Below are 22,678 nucleotides of genomic sequence, written 5' to 3'. Positions count from 1 at the left end.
AGCAGATTCCTTTCTTCAAGGTTTCCATCTCATCTCTAAGACAATCAAGCTCGAGGTCAAAGATCAAACCTGCAATTCAATTCATCATGAATGTCATAAAAATCTCTCTTTCAAGGGTTCTTGATTAGCTCTTTAGAAAGGGGCTTGAAGGATGGACCACAGTACAGGCAGAAGTTGTTGCCTTGACCATGCAAACATTAGAGATCCTTCAAGTCCTTTTTTAGTAGCCTTGAAAGTTGCATTAGTGATGTATAGATATTGAGGGGTTTCAGTTTAATACCTCTTTATCCTCTTTGTGATTGATTAGAGTGTGTGATTTGATGTGACAGCCTTTACAATGTGTTCTGGATACTAAGAAGACATGCTAAAGATCAATGGATTTGACAGTCAGGATAATGAAGATCTGCCACTTATACTGTTATTCACATTGAGACAACCAAAAATTTAGACTAACACCAGGACAAGATGTAGTAATGACTGCCTGAGCCTGTTTTTACAGTAGGTTTGCTGTGTCATTTCCTGTTAGTAAATGGGAACAAGAATAACTGCTTTGGCAATGCAGTTGAAATAGTCAAGATAGTATGCAGGAACAAAAGGTCTGATCCATAACCTTCCATGAGACGCTGCCAGGAAGAGACATGTAGATGTTAGGATGGATGGAGAGAGAGAGAGAAGCAGTCTAAACTAAGAAAGGCTTTTAAAATAGCTGCCAAATTCCAGCCTTTCTCCTTATAGCTGCACACATAAACATAGACGCAATCTTTACGAGACAGTCAGGAAAAGCAGACCCAAGATAATGGATCAATGACACATAATGGTGTCCACGAAACACATGTGCCAACCAGGTAAAACCTAATAGCATACTTTCCATACAGATTTTGACTGTACATATTTTAATCATTATACACAGGGCTTGACATTAACACCCGCCAACCCAATGGCGGATTTCAGCAGTGGCGTGTAACAGTCACTCCTGCTAGCCACTTCAGCGGGTTGAATTTTATACATAATATAGGATATACATTTTTCAATTGTAGTCTTTTAAAAGGGCGTCTGAAATAATAAACTAAGTGCAATTTAGTGTTGTCAAAAATATAGATGTTTCAATACATGTTGATACTCAAATATCACTTATTTCAGTATACTCATTTTCCACAGAATAGATACACAATACCAGCTGCACTTTCTCACTCTCTCATCTCTTTGACAGCGAGTTGACACATAATTCCACCTCCCCTCATCCACTGGTTTCATTTTCTCTGGATGAATATTGTTGGTGTTACAGGGCTTGAATTTCGCCGTGGGATTGCGCGTATTGCACATAATTTTACTCAGTCCCGCAGACAGACGTATATAGACGCACATAAGCCGCTTCGTACTAAATTGAGTTTTTGTCGCTGTGTATTGAGCTTAAACAGTCAAACATGCAAAAAATATTGACAACATGCTGGTCTTGGCAAGAATTCACGTATACAGTCAGTTATGTTGTGGTGTATAACAGTATAATGGATCTGTAAGTCAGGTCTTAAAGTGACAGGAACCTAATATGTAAAATTATGAGATGATATTACAAATATCTATATGGCAGTTTTTCCCCGTGTATCCATTTCAAAATTGTGGCCAGTAAAAATGCTGAGTGGCTAGTAACTTTGGAAAACCACTAGCCACAGTGGCTGGTGAGCAAAAAGTTCGTCAAGCCCTGATTATATATATATATGTCTGCAGTGTTCTTCTCTATGATATCATTTTCTGTTACGGGATTGTATGTTGTTGTTTTTTTTTCGTTTTTTTACAGAAGAGGTGTATTCAAGTCATTGTATGTTGGAATTGCATTTTTAATGTATGTTGATCCAAAATGCAAATAAGATCATTAATATATTAGTTGTTTCTCCTTGACAGCAATGAAATATGGTACATATGACTAGAAATGGAGAGTAAATATTGAAATTAAATGTTATTTTATGTGTTTTTGAATGAAGGGAAAATATCTGTTAATGTTTAATGATCAGTTATGTTTGACATTTGAAAGACTTTCTGTATTTTTGAAGTTTTGATCGTTACCATTGTGAAGAAGAGTAGAGCTTATGGTTAGGTTGTGGATAACTGCATGTATTAATACTAAAAAGCATGTTGACTAGTTTATTGAGCAATAGCTTTACTAATGCCAGTACAGTAACAAGTTTGTTTCTACTTTTGCTGTGCTGTGTTTAATTGTACAACATGACTCAAAGTCAAATACAAACAGGTCATTTCCGATTACTCAAAATCACACACATTTGAGTCAACTAATTAAACATATTTCACCAAAAACAAAAATCATTGCGTCATAGACTAAATAATTTGGGAGATTTTACATGATTTATTCAGATGACAATAAACAAAGCAAGCCTTAAAAACTACTAAAAAATATTGTGTGTAATATTATTACCATATTTATATATAAAAAAAGTAGATAGCACATAACATTTTGTACAGTGCAGAATTGCATTTGATATCAAGTCTACAATCAAAAAGTCAGAGACTTTGTCATTTCTCATCAAATTATTTCAAGACCATACTATCGACATTAATTTTTATAGATCAACAGTATACTCTTGCACTAATTTACTTTGAGAAATTTTCAACAAAAAATCTCATTAGATAATTCTTTGATATTATTAATATAGCATTTATTAATTAAGTTTTGTAGTAAGTAACCTTTCCAATTTATTGGTCATGAGAAATTCCCTAAAAACTCGATCACTCAAATACAATTATCAGCGAGGAACTGGAAAAGAAAGGAGAAAAAGTATACGAAGGTTAATCAGAGAAGAACATTCAGAGCAATGGCAAAAACATCTAGCTTTTTGAAATCTACTTCAATATTTCATCAGCCCATTTTTTTCCTTCTATTTCCTATGGAAGGAACAGCATGTGTTTATGGCTGTTGGAGTGTCCTGTCCATTAATCTCTCTGTAGATACACCAATCTGCCTCTCAACAACAGTGGTTCAATGAAAGTATGTGGAAAAATACTATGGAGAGGCTTTTAAAGATTGACGTCATGTCGTCATCAACACAGAACAAAACATTCAGTCCCTTACATTTGAACATCTGACCGCCCTGCAATAACAAGCATGGACATGCGTAAACACACACACATTAATGCTAAATTTACTGTTTTTCTTTTCGATATGTGATGGGCTGGCTACAGGATGTGCCATCCTCTTGTTTTTTTCAGTATGTCTGCTTCATAGTGATATGTAAAATATGAGGTCCATATATCCCTGGTGTATGACACACGAGGGCCTACACGTTGAGTTCATCTGGAAAGAATGTTGGCTATACCAGGAATAAATTGTAGAAAATATTTGGCTCACTTGCAATCATAATATTAATTATGTAGTGGGGAAGAATTATTTAAGGCAATTTGGAATACTGGAAGCATCCACAGGACTGAAAGGGAGAAGCGTTTGGAAATTATCGGTTGAGTTCCTTAGAAGATGTTAAAATTATTTATAAGAAATAGGTGTATTTTCATATAGATCATCAGAGCAGATCTGACTGGGAGACTAAAGGAAAGTGAACCATCACTGAACGTACTTAAGCTGGACTATGGCGCTATTTTCTTCTAGATATCCTGTACAGCCGAAACAAACTTTGTTGCATTATATTCCTGTTATCACTGTAAAGCTGATTTGAAACAATATTGTAAAAAGCGCAATATAAATAAAAGTGACTTGACTTGACTTGAAGATATTCAACTCTGCCCGTTCAATCATATCAAATTTAATTTCTCAGAGAATGCTCTTTCAAAGCTCAGGAGACTTTAAAGTAGGCATGGTAATGTAAATGTAATATAATGTCAATGATTAATTTGAAAAGCCTTGTCCAATCATGTATTCCACTTAAACCCACCCCTTCACAATTGTCCACAAGCTAGCATAAATTTTTGAGTGCAATGACCACATTTCAAAATTCAATCAACAACCAATGTACTGTATAGAACAAATTTTTTTTCCCGATATTTCATTGAACTCGGATGTAAGTCACAACTTCCTTTTCATGTCGACATTAAATGAAGTTTCAAACATAGGCTCGGGAGGAGCCTAATCATTCAGTCCGGTCAATCAACATTATGAGCGTATATAAGCAGCTGTCTATTCTTCCAGCATTCCTCCACCTCCCTATCTCCTCCTCTATTTCTCTCATTCTTCCTCTATGTAGAACGGTAATGGGGGAGTTGAGCTTGGAGCTCGAGCCTCGGGTTTAAGCCTCCTTCGAGGAAAGCAAGCCAAGTTTGTTTAACATTAACTAAAGACTGGATGGGCATGTGCATACATGAATGGAGGTTTCAATTTTGTCCCAGTCACAATTACCTCTCATCTCCTGTAAAACAGTCCTTCAGTCCTTCAAACAGTGTCTCCAGCAGGTAAAAAGCCCCCCTTCCACACACACACACACACACACACACACACACACACACACACACACACACACACACACACACACACACACACACACATCGCTCTGGCATCCTGTTCCTCGTCTCCTCATTGTTCTCTGATGACTTCCTGCTGTACCAAATCACACACTCACCAATGTAAACAACCCTCAGAGAAAATAATGGCGAATGGAAAAAAAAAAGTGTACAACAGTAAACACTTCATGTCCTGTCCTGTAGTTACATCACTCGGAAAGCGTTAACAAGAACAATGGAATATCATACCATTCCATCAAAATTATGTCATGATACTGTATCATGTTACAAAACAATTCAATAAGACGTGTCTGATGGCTTGCAAAATCATCTGACTGGATGAGGGCAATGGGTGAAAGGTTCATTCATTCCTAAAAATTCTTTAAAGTGCAACTCTAGTGCAACTTCACCCCAGAGACATCTAAATCAGTCTGGAAGGAAACATACGCACATAAAGGACCTGAACAAAATGTATAGCACAATTCAGTCTTATCTTTCACGCCCAAGGAAAAAGAAAAACCTATATGCAATCTACAATGAAGTCATACACAAAATAAATTCCAACCAGATATAAGCTGTCATTTAAGGGCAAGGACAAGGAGGACAAAGCATCTCTCATGCTTTATAAAAAAATGACATGATTTCAATTGAAAGACACAATACTGTAGGGACAACCATGTTGGGAATCACATGTCCTAATCACACTTGTCCTAAAAACAGATTGTACTGAATGCATAATGTAAACATGTCTTTAACGACCAACTGGAGAAAAGATGGACAGATCGCAGTGCCCTTCAGGATCTGTTTTAATGAGTTTACTTGGGCTGGCTAATTAATTAGGCAAACCAGAAACTAGTTTTTGATCTGACTTGTTCTTAAGACACAGTCTTACAGTTTTTTACGATTGTTTACACACTAAAATAAAAATTTCCACACAATTTGCAAAATTCTACTCCAAGGAGCAAAACACCTTCACAGATTTGCACAACATTACACACAATGTCTGCTTCACCCTTTTTGCAAAACATTACACACAGTGATTTGTAAAACTCTACACACATTTTCACACCTTAGACACAGTTAAGGATTGTGAGGTTACTTCCTTGTCATTACAAAGCCCTGGATTGCCAATGACCACACTAATGAACGAATTGGATAAACACAACCACCAGGTGTGGAAGCACACATGTGCTAATTTGAAAACGCAGCACTCAGGTGTGCTATAAAAGGCAGCAGGTGAGTTCACCTGTCTTCAACAAAAATGGAAGGAGCTAGAAGAAAAAGAAGAAGAGTGAGAATGAGAGGGGGAGCTCAAAGAGGAGATGAATGAGGTAGAGGAAGAGGAGAAGGAGGTAGAGGAAGAGGAGAAGAAGGAGATAGAGGAAGAGGAGAAGAAGGATATAGAGGAAGAGGCCTAGGTAGAGGAAGAGGAGAAGGAGGTAGAGGAAGAGGCCTAGGTAGAGGAAGAGGAGAAGAAGGAGATAGAGGAAGAGGAGGAGAAGAAGGAGATAGATGAAGAGGCCTAGGTAGAGGAAGAGGAGAAGGAGGTAGAGGAAGAGGCCTAGGTAGAGGAAGAGGTAGGGAAGGACTTATGCCATTGAAGTCATAGCCTGTGATGTGGATGAAATCTTATGGCCTGATCCAGCCAGATGGGGAGATGATGAATAGTTACAGTATTCTTGTTGCTTTTACAGTAGTTTTTCTTCAGAGTCAAAGTCTATGTACTTCATGCAGTAATTTGTATTTGTCTACAGATTTTATTTGTTTCATTGATTTCATTGTTGGTTGATTACTGTAACTGATTATGGTAAGAAATACTGTGTAAGTATTGAAATGAATACTTGAAATATTCAGTCTGCAGCATCAGTGTTGTGCAGTGCTTTGTATAGTTTATAGCCTATTTGTGTACATTCACCCTATATCTCAAACTAATCATGAAGAATGTTGTGGGTATGTCACTATTTTTTTTTTTTTTTTTGTCATCTAAATTATCCCTTACATAACAATGTCTGGCCAAAAATCTAGCACATGCTATTTCCTAAAATTAGTTTTTTTACAAATGTGTTTTATATTTATCACAGCTGTGTGTAACTGGCTGCAATAGTGTCTGATCATTGAGGACTGTGTTGGTTAAATGAAAACTAATAGCATTTTCACAAATATGTGTATATGTTTTGACTGAAGTGTGTATGTTTTGACTGAAGTGTGTCATTTTGCAAACAATCTAGGAATTATGCAAATTGAGTGTGGTGTTTGGATAATTGTGATTCTGTTTTGAAAAAAAGAACCCGGTTTTCAAAATTGCGTGTAAACAATTGAAAAAAACTGTAACATATTAAAGACAATGTTAATGCAACTGGCCCCCGGTCAGTTATCTACATCCAGTTCTCTTCCAGTGAAAGAGTGTCAGCCTTAGGGAGAACACATAGTACATACAAATGAACACGTACACATTCATTACACGTACATGACAAGGTGTCATATGTCAAAGCCACACATAATTTTAAAGGGAAGTGACAGCTACAGCAGCCATTGTATACAGTACAGTGGAAGTGTTTTTCTTAAAACTGTCTTGCTAATTAAAAAAAAATACACCAGATTTAAGAAGATCCAGCATTTTTTAATGTGCTCATATGGAGGAAAAACACATTGTTTTCCTCTTTTTAAGTGGTTATGCAAAAGCTATTGGAAAAATCTAGTCACATGAGTCATGACTCAATTAAGTTATTAGGTACAAAATGGAGCTGGCAAATTTACACAGTCAACATTTGGTGCAATTACTTGTGCAGCACAAACATGGCTAGAAATAGTACAGCTGACACAAGTTCAGGGTTGTTGTAATGACTCAGTCTCCAGTGTGCTTTGACAGTATCTAGTTTAATGAAAATGTATGAAAACATGTTGCATCTGGGAATGTTAAAAAGGATAAAAAGTCTTACCCTTACTTGGTGGCTGTACAAAGCGCACAAAGACGAAGGAGATCAGCAAAAACTGTCGTTAATCCAATAAATCCAACAGGCAAGGAAAGCTCAGGTAAGAGAATACGACAACCACGTAAAACGCTGACGAGACAGGACAAAGAATGTATATATCGGACTAAACAAGGGAACTAATGAGAAAATTGACAAACACCAGGTGAACAGAATGAAACAGAAAAAGACTGGGAGGCTAGGTCACAAAAAAACAGAACTAAAATACACTGAACAGAACACAACCCTGACACAATGCTGCATTTATAATAAAAATATGCCCTTTATAAGCGAATCCACACCTCAGTTTCAGAAGGAAAATAATCATCAAAAATATATTGCATTTATTTAACTTAGCACTTAGCTACCGGTGTAAATGTAAGAAATATAAGAAAGTACTTTCTTTGGTCCAAAAACGGTATAGTTACTGTACTCTATGTATCATTCAGACTGGATCAAACAATGCAACTGAAAAGAACCATTCTTTCATGAATAAGACCTCTCTACGTCTCTTATACCAAAGAGAGCTAGAGCAGATGTCAATATTTGGTAGCTCTATTTTACAGTGTCCTTGTTACACGTGTTACATGTACATAAGACATGCAACTAACCCTGAACCAAACCTTAATCTTAACCCTATACTAAGTAGGCTACATGTTGTTAATTAACATTACTCACTACTTAAATGTATTATTACATTGTACCAGTGTCATCTCATAAAGGCTAAGTGTTGTTATTAAACTAAAACTAAAACTATTCAAAATCATTTTCTTTATTAAACTTAATAAACTTAATATAAAATAAATTAGAAATACTTTTTTATATTCTTTTTTTATGTTGCCTCTGCAAGTAAATGGAATAAAACAAGCTTAAGCTGAAGGACTAAAATTACTAAAACTAAAAAAGCATTTCTGGATATACATTTCAGTCTGACCGCTCTCATCGGATTTCACGTAGTTTATAAGACTTTCTCACGCCGATAAGCCGAGTGAACATGCAAATTCATTCCCTGACATTAGATGGCGCTTAATACCACTCCATAACAGTTCTTTTTATCAAGATTTTTGTAGTCGCTGTCGCGTTTGTCATATAGTTCTTTATGTTCCGACACCAACGAGACCAGCAGCTCTACATTCATCTTGCCTTGCATCTTCCTCGTCTTATTTCTTCCCGGCAGTGTTTTGACGCTACTCGGCATATATCTTCTTCGCAGTTACGTATTGTAAGATAAGACCGTTTTGTGTTTGAGCGCCCCCAAGTTGTGTTTTACTGTAACTTCAGAAGCTCCAGGCACGTGAGCAAAAGCACCAATCTCATTGGTCGGATAGTTTTTGACGCGGCGCGCCAAACCAAAAAAACGAACTCGAGGCGTTTTTTTAAAAATGACGCTTTTATGCATGCCGTTTTTCACGTCGGTGTGCACACTCACATTGGCACCCTTTGTTTAGTCACGAGGCGTTAAACGTCGGCGAATATCGCGCGCGAAATTCGTCCCGGTGTGAACAGGCCTTTAGGGTATGTTTACACAACACCATTTTTAACCGAAAACTGAAAACTTTGTATGTGTTTTGGCTGTTCATTTACACGACAATGTAGCTTTGGTTGCCTGAAAATGTATATTTTCAGGCAAGATTTTGAAAACAATGCCTTTCCCGTCTCCATGTAAACAACAATAAAACGTGAATTTGTGAAAATGGTGACCTCATCCACATGAGTATTATGTGTTCTTGGAGTGTTTCTTGGCAAAGTGACATCGCCAACTACTGGCCTGGCATGCAAATTACAGCCTTTTTAGCCATTTTGTTTTTAATGACTGTTTTTAGTACAATATGGTCATGTAAACACCCTAAATTTTCAGTCACCATTTCAGGTCTAGTTGTTCAGTAGTTGCTGTTGTTTCTGATTGTTACACATCTGTTCCCTGTTCCCATTGATTACAATCATCAGTGTATTTAAGCCCTCAGTTTTTCTCTGTTCGTTGTCTCTCATTAATGTTATGTGATGTTATTTCAAGTGTAGTGCTATCTTTGTGCTCATTAAATATTAAATTGTTATTGTTCATTCTGCGTCTGCATCTTTGTGGATTACACTACATGGCATTCAAAAAATACCAAAAAAATATTAATAAAATATAAACTAAAATTAATATGAAAATATAAATATTAATAAATACTAAAATAACGCTGCTATAGCTTCAGAAGACTTTAAATATAGTTAAGTAGTATGGACAACTTTTATGGTGTGTCCTTTTTTAAGCCTGAAAGCTCTGGTCTTAATTTAATGTAATTTAAAAAAAATGGCCCGTATTATTCAAAATGTTCCCTTTTGTTTTCTATGGAAGAAAATGTTTACTGGTTTGAAAGAACCTGAGGGCAAGTAAATAATGTTAAAATTAACATTTTTCCATAAACTGATAACATTATTATCTTTAACTATATTTCCAATACAACAATTAAAAAATAAGAACAGACAGTTATTAAATGATTCATTGCATGAGTTATGAAATATATCAAGTTTATAATGAAAGCTATAGAGCCAACCTGGTCTATGGGATTGGTATGTATTGGTTCACGTAGGGAAGGCAACCAAAATGTTCAACAACATGTGTCGCATCGGTACTGAGCTTTCAAAGTGGTTTGAACAGCCTTCAACATTCTTTAACGGCAGGAAAAGTGATTTAGCTCATTACTGTGACTGTAATAGAGCTAAAGACACATAGCGCAAGTGTGTCAGAGCTCACGCACGGAGTATGAAAAGGGGACAGAGACTCACGCTTGCATGGACAATCCGCATGCACAAAAATACACCCAACATGCCCAGCAGGAACGATAATCTGTGTGACACCTGAGTCACCATAACTAATCTGCTTTTCATTCTTTATACCTTTAGTCTTTAAGCACTTTTGCTTAAATTTAAAGGGACAGTTCAACCAAAAATTCTGTCCTCAATTGTCATCAACTATTGAAACATTTTCCGGAATATGTAGGGGATATTGACTTGAGCTGAAATATTTTATTAGGGCTTTTAGCGCAAAGGCAAATTCACGGATATTTAAGATATACGGTACAGTCATACCACTTATTACATGGCAATTTCGCCACATAAATAATTATGGGCATGAGAGATATTGATTTGATTGATATTGAAACTGTTTTAAAATAATTTCTGTTTTCTATCTTATAATCCATTACAGTGTACAAAACAAGCGTTGAAAAATGGCAGCAGCAGCATTTGTATGAAACAAGAGAGTGAGTTCGTAGTACCCGGATGACATAATTAAATAATTGTACACAAAATATTGATTTGAGTTATTAGCTCACCAAACTTCCACGAATACATTTTTTTCAAGCGTATAGCGCTGACTTCAGTTTCCCAGATGAGCCTGTGTTATCAGTTTTTACCGGTTGTTATCAGTTACTGACCTGTCAGATTGTTACTGCTGAACTGATAAAAATTATTATGTGGTGAAGTAAATACTACAGAGAAAACAAATTCTACATGAAAAATCTAGTTCAATTCAAAAAACAAAGTAAATCTTATATTAGTACTCATTTCAAGCTTGTAGAAATTAAAGCGTAAATATCAACATTATAAAATTAAGTAAAACTAATCAACTTTTCTGATTCTGGTGTTCCCATCATGCACTGCATGGGGCTTGAATAATTAATAAGGTTGATTTTTATTTTGTTTTGTTGCTGTTTTCCAACTGTATTTACACTGTTGTATCATTGCTTTTATTGTTAGGTTTAGTAACTTGCCATTTTGTGGACATTTGGAGTTAATTTTCTACTCCAAATTACACATTCATACTCAAAAACGATCCATCGAATGTTACCGTCATTGTGTACCATTGAGGTCTATTTGTTCAGGTGCTGCGGTACTTCTATTATGTAGATATGGTGTCCACACAATATCTACTGTATTATTTGCTTAGATGTTTCTAAATAAATTTTACACTTTAAAAGCATGGTTTATTTCAGTGTAATATTGTTTGAGTAAAAAGTATTGCAAAGGAACCTTCAACTAAGTAGAAATTACGCAACAACCTTTTACCGGTCAAGTTAAAGTTACTTATTTTCTTTGTTAATTTTACTTAACTTAGTTAAGTAGAGTTAACTTAATTCCACATGTGAAATATACATACAAAATCGGTGTGCAAAAACTTTTTTGTGTGTGTGGATGGCACGATTGACCAATCAGAATCAGGTATTCCACAGAGCCGTGTAATAATTATTTATTTTCCACAGAAGAAAGAAAGTCATTGAGGTTTAAAATGACATGAGGGTGAGTAAATCAAGACAGAAATGTCATTTTTGGGTGAACTGTCCCTTTAAATTAAAGCATTTTACATATGTTAAGCTATCATGATGGTCATCTCTTCACTAGATTAGCAATCAACTGAATCAACTAATTATCAAATATCTAAAATAAATAAAACAGAATTGCACTGGGGGCTGTTCTTAAACAAGCCAGTGACTCAGAGGAACTAAACTTCCTTTCAAATTGCAGTCTTCTCCAGGGTGCAAATTGGATCCGTCTGTTCTGTAGGGTGTAAGTGCAGCAAATAACACCTGTCTGAGTATCACATGAACAGTAGTTTGGGGGCCCCGTTACTGTTTAATGGAATTTTTTGGTGTGTATGATTTGCTGCTCTCATGGGAGAAAAAATGCAAGATTCATATCTCAATCAGATCTTATCTAAATTACTGACAGTTCTGCATTCACCCTGTAACATATCCGTCAAAAGAGCTAGAGTGTGAACAGGATGATGAGACGAAAAAAGCAGTGAAAGGAAAAAAGGGAGGAAAGGATACCACAATCAGACATGGTAGCTTTTATGGACCATATTTACAGTTAGTAGAGGTTTAAGTTACGATATGTTCTGACCTGCACTTTGAAGAATGTGCTGTCTGGAACAAAATACATAAAACATATGAAAGCATTAAAAACTTGAAAGCATGAAAGCACACATTGTCCTCCAGACTTCAAGAATCATGTGCACAAAGATAAGCTAAAAAAAAAAAAAAAATGGGGGGAAATGTATGAAACATAGAAATGCACTTCTCACCATTTGTGCACATGAAACATTTCTTGCTATTACTAAAGTTGAAAATGGTACAGCTTAATATTTTTGTGGAAACATGATACTTTTTTTTCAAGATTCGTTGATAAATATAATGTTCAAAAGAACAGCATTTATGAAATATTTTGTTACCATCTTTTATAATGTCACTTTTGATCAGTGTAATGCATCCTTGCTGAATAAAAGTATTAATAGGCAAAAAAAAAAAAAAGACTGACACCAAACTTCTCATTGGTAGTGTATAATATACTAGAGATCATTTAATTTTGGGACAGTATGAAAGCTTGGTATGTGCCTGCTTTTGCAGTCCCACAGCTTCTTTACTTACACTTGTGTGTGTGGCCTGAAACAGGCCTTACATACACTATACTCTGGTGCCACAGACAGGGGTCAGTTTGCAAATATCAGTGTCCATCATGTGCAGTGAAGAAGTTGACCTTAAAAGTTTGCACCTGGTAATTAGACAGTTGGACCTCTCATTAACTTGTCTGTCGCAGCATGCAAAACCAAAGATAGACAGAACTAAACATATTACACTGGCCGTGACTTGCCTCTCTAGACAATGTGCAACATTAAAGTCAGAGGAGTCCACACACACACACACACACACACACACACACGGTACTTATACTGCCATAAAGATGGAAAGTGGGGATGGGAAAGGTATTGTTCATTCTTTAGATTTTACAAATCCATTAACTTAAACTGAATTACCATACATAAGGTCAAGTGTAATCCCATTAACACTGCACCAGAGAAAAAGGGTCTAAAACACTCTGTTAAAGTTGTTAATGCCTGCTATTTTCAATTTGACTAAAATTTGGTGTTGATGACATCAAACACCTTCATGAATACACCTTTTACAAATACACACACATACAGTGTGGTCGCTGTGATTTTGCCAAGTAAGACATAGTCCTGCCTGTATCAACATCTATTGTTGATCCTGGAACAACATTCCTGTCCAAAAACACAGTCCTAACCCTATCCCTACCCCTAAACCTAACCCTACCCATAATTTATCCCTAAAATCTGAGGGAAATGATAGGTGTATAAAATATATCCCTCAAATATGATTGGTTGATTGAAATGTTGTTCCAGGATCAACAACGATGTTGATCTAGGAACATTTTCTACTTGGTGAATTCATGTTAACCCAAACAGTGGAGTCCAAAAGTCTACTACTGACAATATTTTATTTTATAATCAAACCATAAAATTCTGTGAAAATGCAAAATATTCATGACTGTTTTAGAATTTGGTTTATCTTTCTTTTGATTTAATGACAGCTGCATAGGCTGCATGAAGTACACAAAGATCTCACATATTCAATATCACACATTCACTTACATTAGTGACCTAGACATTGAAAATAATTAATATTCATTCAACTTCATAACGTTTCCTTCAGACATGTGTATGCTAAAGCTTCCTCTAAATGTATGCAACCAAACAAGGACCACAGTACAAGGTGCAGAGTTGCCTTTATCAAGGAGTCATGCATACACTGCATAGAGCAAATGATTAACAGGGCAGCTTTTTGAGCCGATCAAATATACCCCCTTTGACATCACTCATCACTTTCAAAGCTGAAGAGCAGATGCTTAAATTGCAACAGTTTGTACAACAGTGAAACAAGAGATCTAAACACACACTCCCCCACCGATCTGTGTGTATCACCTGACACTTCAGACAAACTTTCTCAAGTGCAGTTTGGCCCTCTGTGTAGTCCTGTCTGGAAACAGCCCGAGTTGCTTTTGATTTGGAGACAGACAGTGGCTGGAGGGTGTCTGAGAGACGCTGTGACTTTAAGCAATTAACTTTCCCTTTAAAGCCGCTCTTATAAAACTGACAGCTGCAGACATTCACAAAGGACCAATCACCTCTTCAGAAACACAAAACTGCACTGCCGTAAACCAAACTGGTTGTCTTTTATTGGGGTGGTCCGGCATCCCGTATACACCCCCCTCACTACCACAGACGGGCCTTCTTACAATGGGACCCTCTATTTCTTATTAACGCTCATGGACTTGGGACGCTCCAGGGAAAGGTTGTGGCCCCCAGAGACCTATATAGAGCAAACTCTAAAAATGCCAATAAAGTTGGGCACATTAAGCCACACAACTTGCTGTTTACACTGGAATTCCAACATGCAGGAATAATGTATAAATAGGTGGCTTGGAAAATGAATATTGTTGCAAGACTGTTTCAGTGCAAGTTTACACAACAAGCTCTGTACCATCACATGTGTCATGAGTGATTACATTCTAAATCTCAATGACTACTGCCAAACTATGATTAACCAACCAAGCACACATTTTCTCATTTGAGAGACAAGCAGAGGCTGATGTGGTTTAAGAGAAGATCAGGTACAGACTACTCTTACACTCTATCATTCGCAATGATCGCAGCACATAATTACCAAGCGAACCAAAGAAAAAATAAAGATCTTGATAATTCCGACAGATCTAATAAAGTCTTCGAATCTCAGCAGCCTCAGAGCTCGGTGTACCGCCCTTTGAAGTGGTTGAGATAACGAATGAAGTGTGCTGACATCGATTTGTTAAGCTTTTATGGCAGGCCGTTTTAACATTCATTCATTTAAATAGGCTTTTATATTACTAATACTTCTTTTGTAATTACAGTCATTAATCAAATAGTGCTATATCCAATAGTAGGTTACTCTTTATCTTAAGGTGCCCTTGTCAAAGTGCAATTACACAAATAAGTACTGAGTAATATTAATTAACAACATGTACTTAGTATAAAATTAGGGTTAGGAGTTGTTTTAGGGTTAGCTGCTTGTAATTATGCCTAATTTACTGTTAATACTATAGTAACTACATGTGTAACACTGTAAAATAAAGTGTTACCCAGTGATACTTCTTCCTTTGCTACTAGTCACCACTCCAATAGAGCCAAGTAACAATTCTATTGTCATTTTGCCAATTAATTGTAATGGGATCTGTGGTTCAGATATTAACTATTCACTTCTGACTTGTAGTCCCATGTATTTACAGAACTTTAGTACTTCTTTATTAGATAATATAACATATTCATGAGACCTAATGGGATTTATATACCATTTGCTACATTAACATTTTGTTATCTCACTGGTTGCTTTTTTACTTGTTAAGCTATTTGACGACTAGTCAGAATTGCTACTTTATAGTCGAGGGGGTTTATATTGAGACTGAAATATACAACAGGAATACAAACTACAGTTAATAAATAGATAGCAGTGTCTATCAAATTAGAAAGAAAATTGGAAATGATTACAATTAGACTATTTGAATAGTAGCCTGATCAATTACTAGTAAAACTGGAATAATAGCTAGTACACTGTAAAACATATTGTTGGTTTAACTTAAAAAATTAAATAACCTGATTGCCTTAAAATTTTTAAGTTTATTGAAATTGAAAAATTGAGTTAATACAATGAAGGAGATTTGTTTAATTACCAGAAACTCAAAATATTATGTTATCTGAACCACATAAATTATCTGAGTTGATTTGACAAAAGAAAAAAATGTTGTGATTACAAATCATGGAAATATGGTAATAAATAAATAAATAAATAAATATATATATATATATATATATATATATATATATATATATATATATATGAAGACTTCAGATGCAAAAGCCTCTAAGTGCCATCTGAAATTTTGTTTATCAATAAAAATACTCTTATATTTAGGTTCAGTCCTTTCACTTTAATGACAATTAATAGGTCATTTTCATTGCCATTAAAGTGAAATAACTGAACATAAACATACAAGCTTGATAAAAATTATCATTCTAGAAGAAAATTTCAGATGGCACTTAGAGGCTTTTGCATCTGAAGTTCTGACCAGTAACTACAATCAAATAAATTATTAAACGCATAAGAAACGTACTAGAGACATAAAATAGATAGACTACTAAATATATTAGTTCACAAGAAATCTTTGTTTAAACGGCTTGCCATGAGCATTTGTAATAATGTGACAGCGCACAACTGAAGACTAGCGCGCTTTAATAAACTATTCACATTCACTGTTTGACTGGAGTGATCGCGTCTGCACTTCATGAATTATAAATCACACACCTTAATTGCTCTAACACTGATTATTTTATTAAGATGATAACATAAGAGATATAAACTAATAATAAATGATGACAATCTTGCTCATCATCATCATTATATGAACTCTAGTAGCTTGCTTGCTCATTCCATTTCGTTCCCATTACCTGCCCGCGAAAAATGAAGAAATGCTATTATTTTAAGAAAATCGGGTTTAAGTCACTCATGGACATATGAACATAAACATGCAGCATAGTTTCGTTTTGTTCAGCACTTCAGTGCAGAACCTGGTAGATGTCTGTACCTCTGCATGACATTAGCGTTAAGATAATAGAAACCATATTTCCCTGGAGTCAAACTCACCTAGAGACAAGAATGGTTTGGTTTCCATATTAGCGCATGCCAGCTTTCTTTCTTGTAGATAGTGATTTATTTTCCCCAGTGGGCAAGCTATAAGATCCCGTAGGAAACGCCGTCAGACCAAAGCCAGAGATCCGCTGTCAAAATCCACTTAATATAACTAAAGTATCTACTTCAATCGCTCCATCCAGTTTGTAACTCCGCGAGAGCGCTCGCTCACTCACTCCCAGTATTCCTTCAGCGTTCAAGCACTGCCTCACTATAGGGACCCTACCAAGGGGGACTCTGATCAGCTTCACTTTTGCAGCGACAAGCCACTTCTACTTTTTACGATGTGGTACTGTTGCCAATGCCAAAACCCCCTTCGAACTATAAAATAAATGGCAATAAAACAATACATATGTGTATTTGGCAATATACGTGTATGACAATTGTTTGTGTTATGTAAACGAAAAAACAAACAAAAATTTAATTGGATTATCATTGAAGAGCTATTAAAACAATCATGCCCCCCCCCCCCCTTTTTTTTCTCTCTTTCAACCTCAGGGTTGTCTATCTATAGAACAACTAAATGTGTTACTGTGTGTGTCATCACACTGGTGTTGTGTCCTCCAGGGAATTCATCATTAATTATTGTACATGGCACATTAAAGATCAAAACCATCATCAGCATTATGAAACGAGTATTTAAATGAATATGGCTTTACTCAATGCCAAAGGGAATTAATTATGTGAGGTGGAGATATATTCTAATAGTTTTATCATTTTAATATAAATATCATGGCATGGTAAAACCTGACATAAAAAGCCTATAAAGAGAAATAAAGTATAAATAATGGTTGCAAAATGAGAGACAGATCCTATTGCAGTATAGAGACAGTATTTTATCACAGCAAGTTCTGCAATAAAAACGAAATGCATCCACATGTATAAACGACTCTCTATGTGCAACCACGTAATTTTATTATCTTTGTTAAACTCTTTCCCCTGGTTTCACAGACAAGTCTTAAGATCTAGATTATAATGCATGTTTGAGCTGTTTTAACCAAATGTAACTTGCACTGACATATCTTAAATATGTCAGTGCCATTGTTTTGTCTCAAGATGCACACCAGTAATGATTTTTTTTCTAATGCATGTTAATTGACGCTATTTAAATGCCCTAATTGAACTAAGACCTAATCCTGGCTTAATCTAAGCCCTGTCTGTGAAACTGGGCCTTTTCACTTCAACAGTAAGTGCATTTTTAACAGAGTAACTGGGATCTTAATCTCTTCAAGCAGGTCAATGTCATGAGCTTTCCTTTGTGGAGAAGATGTAAGTGAGCTTTCACACAAGTCTTAACGCAGGGAACAAAATATTACACATCATGCGGGTTTTGTTAGTTTGGGGTTCGTATGTTATTAGCTGTCATCTGATTAGATGTTTGTTTAAATGGCTATTTACAGCCTTGAATTTTCTGTCCTATTGGTCTGCATTATACTGTACTAATTCAGTGCAAACTTGACACCTCTCCAATAATGCTTGTCTGAGCAAAGAAAATGCTGCCTCAGATCTAATTAAATGGTAAGTTTAGAGGTCAAATAGCCTTTCAAAGCAAATGGCACAGTTCAACATATGAGTTCTATACTGCAACTCATAGCTGTGAAAACGGATGAGGAGAGAGTCATAGGTTACAATAACAGCTGGTGAGATTGGGAGAGCATACTCACTTTTCAAATAGTACCATTCTCTGAGGAGACCAAAGGCTTTCCAAGAAGGATTGCAATTATTCCTTAGTTCTATAGAGAGAATGTATCAGCCAGTCATCCAAATGTGATTAATTTCAGATATGATGTATACCTTTTTCACTGATATCTATTTCACCTATAAAGTAAACATATAAGGATCAGTTCAGTTTTAGAATGCAGTCCAGACAAATTTAGATTGAATACGTATTTAAATAATTGACTTTAACAATTGTAATCCGCTCTTTTACACCTAAAGTTTTACACCTAAAGTAAACATTATTTTACTGCAAGAATTTTAAATGTTACTTTATGCCATATATTGTTATGCTTTAAACATTGATAGGAAATGTCAACCTGAGTCAGGATGAAAGCACAGTGTTTTCTTATTCTTGTGTGGATGACAGACAGTGGAGGTCTTAGGTTCACATTCCTCACTATCGCTCAAGAACAAAACTCTGAGGACTGTCCTGTAAACTTCAACATCGTGCAGGAAAAAAGAAAGGTGATATATACACTGTCATTCAAAAGTTTGGGATCTGTAAGTTATCTTTTCAACGTTTTTAAGTCTCTTCTGCTTACCAAGGCTGCATTTATTTGATTAAAAATACTAAACAAATAATAACATTGTGAAATATTATCACAATTTGAAATAACTGTTTTTTAATTTGGATATGTTTTATGTAATCCTGAATTTTCAGCATCATTACTCCCATCTTCAGTGTCACATGATCCTTCAGAAATCATTCTAATATGCTGATTTGCTGCTCAAGAAACATTTCTGATTATAATCAATGTTGAAAACAGTTGTATCATTTTTTTATTTTTTCAGGATTCTTTGATGAATAGAAAGCTCAAAAGAATGGCATTTATTTGAAATATAATCTTTAATAACATTATAAATGTCTTCACTGTCACTTTTGATCAATTTACAATACAATTCAAAATTACACATCAATTTTATGATCAATGCATCGTTGCTGACTAAAAGTATTAATTTCATTAAAGGGGGGGTGAAATGCTATTTCATGCATACTGAGTTTTTTACACTGTTAAAGAGTTGGATTCCCATGCTAAACATGGACAAAGTTTCAAAAATTAAATTGTACGTTTGAAGGAGTATTTCTGTGCCAAAAATTGTCCTTCCGGTTTGTCACAAGTTTCGGAAAGTTTTTTTCGAGTATGGGTATGTGTGACGTCAGATGTAACGGAATTTCCTTATATGGGTCCTAAGGGCACTTCTCCGGTAAGATCGCGGGCGCGCGCGCACTCGTAAAACAGAGCAAGAGAGTGAAAGCAGTTTGCCATCAAAGCGCCCTGCCCTGCTTTTGGGAAGTCAATGTCACCAAAGAAGTGTGTTTTTGGTTGCCAGGGCAAGACAACCCTGCACAGATTCCCAAAGAACCCAGCGTTAAGGAACCCGTGGATGGAGTTTGTTTTCCTGAGCATAAACGGAGTTGTGTAAGACTGTTGTTCCCTGCATTTCGACGATGATTGTTTTAAAGCCCAGATCGACGGATTTGCAGATCGTCTAATGCTTAAGGATCGAGCAGTCACAATGATAAAGGTTCGCGGTCGCATGCGGTGAGTAAACTACTTCAAATGTCTCTCTGTGTTGTTGTTAGCTCGGTTAGCACAGCTATAGCACACCGCCCACACGGCCCGCCCCCAGCCGCTCGTTTTTATTCCGGAAAGACTCGGTACAGCCTATATTTCAATTAAAAATATAATAAAACAAAAGACTTTTTGGAGATATGAAGGATGCAATATTACTCTATAGGTACTCAAGATTGACAGGAGATTGAGTGAAAATGAGCATTTCACCCCCCCCCCCCTTTAATGTCTTTCAACGGTAGTGTATAATGTTACAAAAGCTTTCTATTTCAGATAAATGCTGTTCTTTTGAACTTTCTATTCGTCAAAGAATCCTGAAAAAAATTGTACACAACTGTTTTCAACATAGATAATAATAATAATGAATGTTTCTTGAACCGCAAATCAGCATATTAGAATGATTTCTGAAGGATCATGAATTTTCTGATTTTGCTGAAAATTCAGCTTTGATCAGGAATAACATTACACTTTAAAATATATTCAAACAGAAAACAGTTATTTTAAAATGTAATAATATTTCACATAAATGCAGCCTTGGTGAGCAGAAGAGACTTATTCTAAAAACATTGAAAGTCTTACCGATCCCAAAATTTTGAACTCCAGTATATATCCTAATTAGGAACTGTTATTATGAAATTTATTTATATACAGCCATACCAATATATATCAATAAAATAGTAACCTAGCCTCTTCGTCACTTGGCTGTTACAGGTTTTGTAATTACTACCGTCTATACTCTCAGGAACTGTTTTCCTATAGAGATTTACTAACAGTGATGGTGCACAACTGAAATGAGAACACCACAACCCTCAGAACAGGAGCAACTCCATCAAACTGTGGTATTACCAGGGGTTAGTGATAGGGAACCAGAATCCTTGTGCAGTGTGACTTTCTCAGGGAGACAAATTGAGATGTGTCTCACTGACTGATCCCTTAAGGATCAACGCCAAGTGCAGGGGCTCAGTGGCAGGAGTGATTTAGTGCGTCTCACTCTCTCTGCTGGTCAGCCACTGTGGAGGAAAGAGAGGGGCAATCAGCCTCGTCATAAATCTCTACACTTCCTCCCACCATCACCAGTTCAAGAGAAATACCCCCCAACCCCCTCATACACAGCCCATTAAACCTGTTTGCCCCCAGACACACACACACACACACACACACACACACAGTCCAACATAGCATCAAGTAATCAGTCATTTCAAGTCTGTTAAATGCATCCATCATGAGAGTTCTGGAAAAAAAGTGTCATGAACTAAATGTAAAAATGTTTGGACTGGTGAATGTATGGAAGAATTATAGACACGCCTGCTTATGGAAAATGGAACATTCTGTAATCATGTATTTACTTTCATGTGGTTTTAAACCCATACGCTGTTAGTTTTTCCATGGAATGCAAATATACATAACATATGTAAAACACACACAAAGGATCTTTTTTTTTATGTTTAAAAAGTATTATTGCAAAATATTATTGCAATTTAAAATAAGTGTAAAATAACTATGTATATTAAAATGTGATTTATTCCTTTGCTGGCAAAGCTGAATTTTACTCCAGTCATGTAAATAAATGAACAAATAAATAAAACAACTATTTTTGTGGAAAAAAGTGATTTCAGGATTCTAATACAACTGAACGTTCAAAAGAACAGCATTCGTAACATTATAAATGTCTTCACTGTCATATTTGATCAATTTCATGCATCCTTGCTGAATAAAACTACTAATTTCTTTTTTTTTTAATCACAACCCCAACTTTTGAACGGTAAATATATAAAATGTAATATTATAATTACATTATGTATAACATTTTAAATGTAATTTAACATTTTTGGTGGAAGTATTCCTTAACCATCTCTCCATCAGATTATTATCAGGTCTTTTTTTCTTTCTTCGTGCAATGTTATAAGATTCATGTTTTATGCAAAATGCACATTCAAAATTTACAAGCGGTGAGTATTTGCCAGCAGAGCACAACACAAAATGAAATGAAAATACATATAGTACTGAAATACATTGTTCAAAGCAGAGAGGCCCAGTTCCGCTGTATGAGCTTCAGTATGAGTCGAAGGATTTACTGCTGTGAATAATTAGTAAGTGAAGTGTGGATAACTTCTCCTTCGCCCTAGATACTTGGCACACTCTCTCCCTGTTTGCATCTCCACCAGTGTATCCAGATGGTCAACTCACTATGAACTCCCTGGGCTAGTTGCACCATGCAGCCTGCATATTATTTATCAATAACTGCCGTCCTATCAGGTGCTGGAACACCAAGAGCACTCAGCGGTTAGGAGACAGTAGGGGGGCAAACATGTAAACACGTGAACACACACACACACACACACACACACACACACACACACACACACACGCACAACCGCAGGCTCTGACACTGACCCAA

At 35.9% G+C, this 22,678-nt stretch overlaps 1 protein-coding gene across 1 annotated transcript in view; it reads right to left on the bottom strand.

Annotated features, from left to right (window-relative positions):
- The window catches only part of rxrab (retinoid x receptor, alpha b), an 80,098-nt gene extending 62,931 nt beyond the window's left edge, over positions 1-17,167 (bottom strand). Inside the window, exon 1 of the mRNA XM_081365305.1 lies at positions 16,943-17,167. Coding sequence (XP_081221431.1) covers positions 16,943-16,970 — 28 coding nt within the window. The 5' untranslated portion in view covers positions 16,971-17,167. The remainder of the gene's footprint in view (positions 1-16,942) is intronic.
- Between the last annotated feature and the right edge of the window lie 5,511 nt (positions 17,168-22,678).

This window comes from Scardinius erythrophthalmus (assembly GCF_964197995.2).
Source record: "Scardinius erythrophthalmus genome assembly, chromosome: 5".
Taxonomy (NCBI): domain Eukaryota; kingdom Metazoa; phylum Chordata; class Actinopteri; order Cypriniformes; family Leuciscidae; genus Scardinius; species Scardinius erythrophthalmus.
Note: the sequence above shows the minus strand (reverse complement) of the source record. Positions and strands in the feature narration are given on the sequence as shown.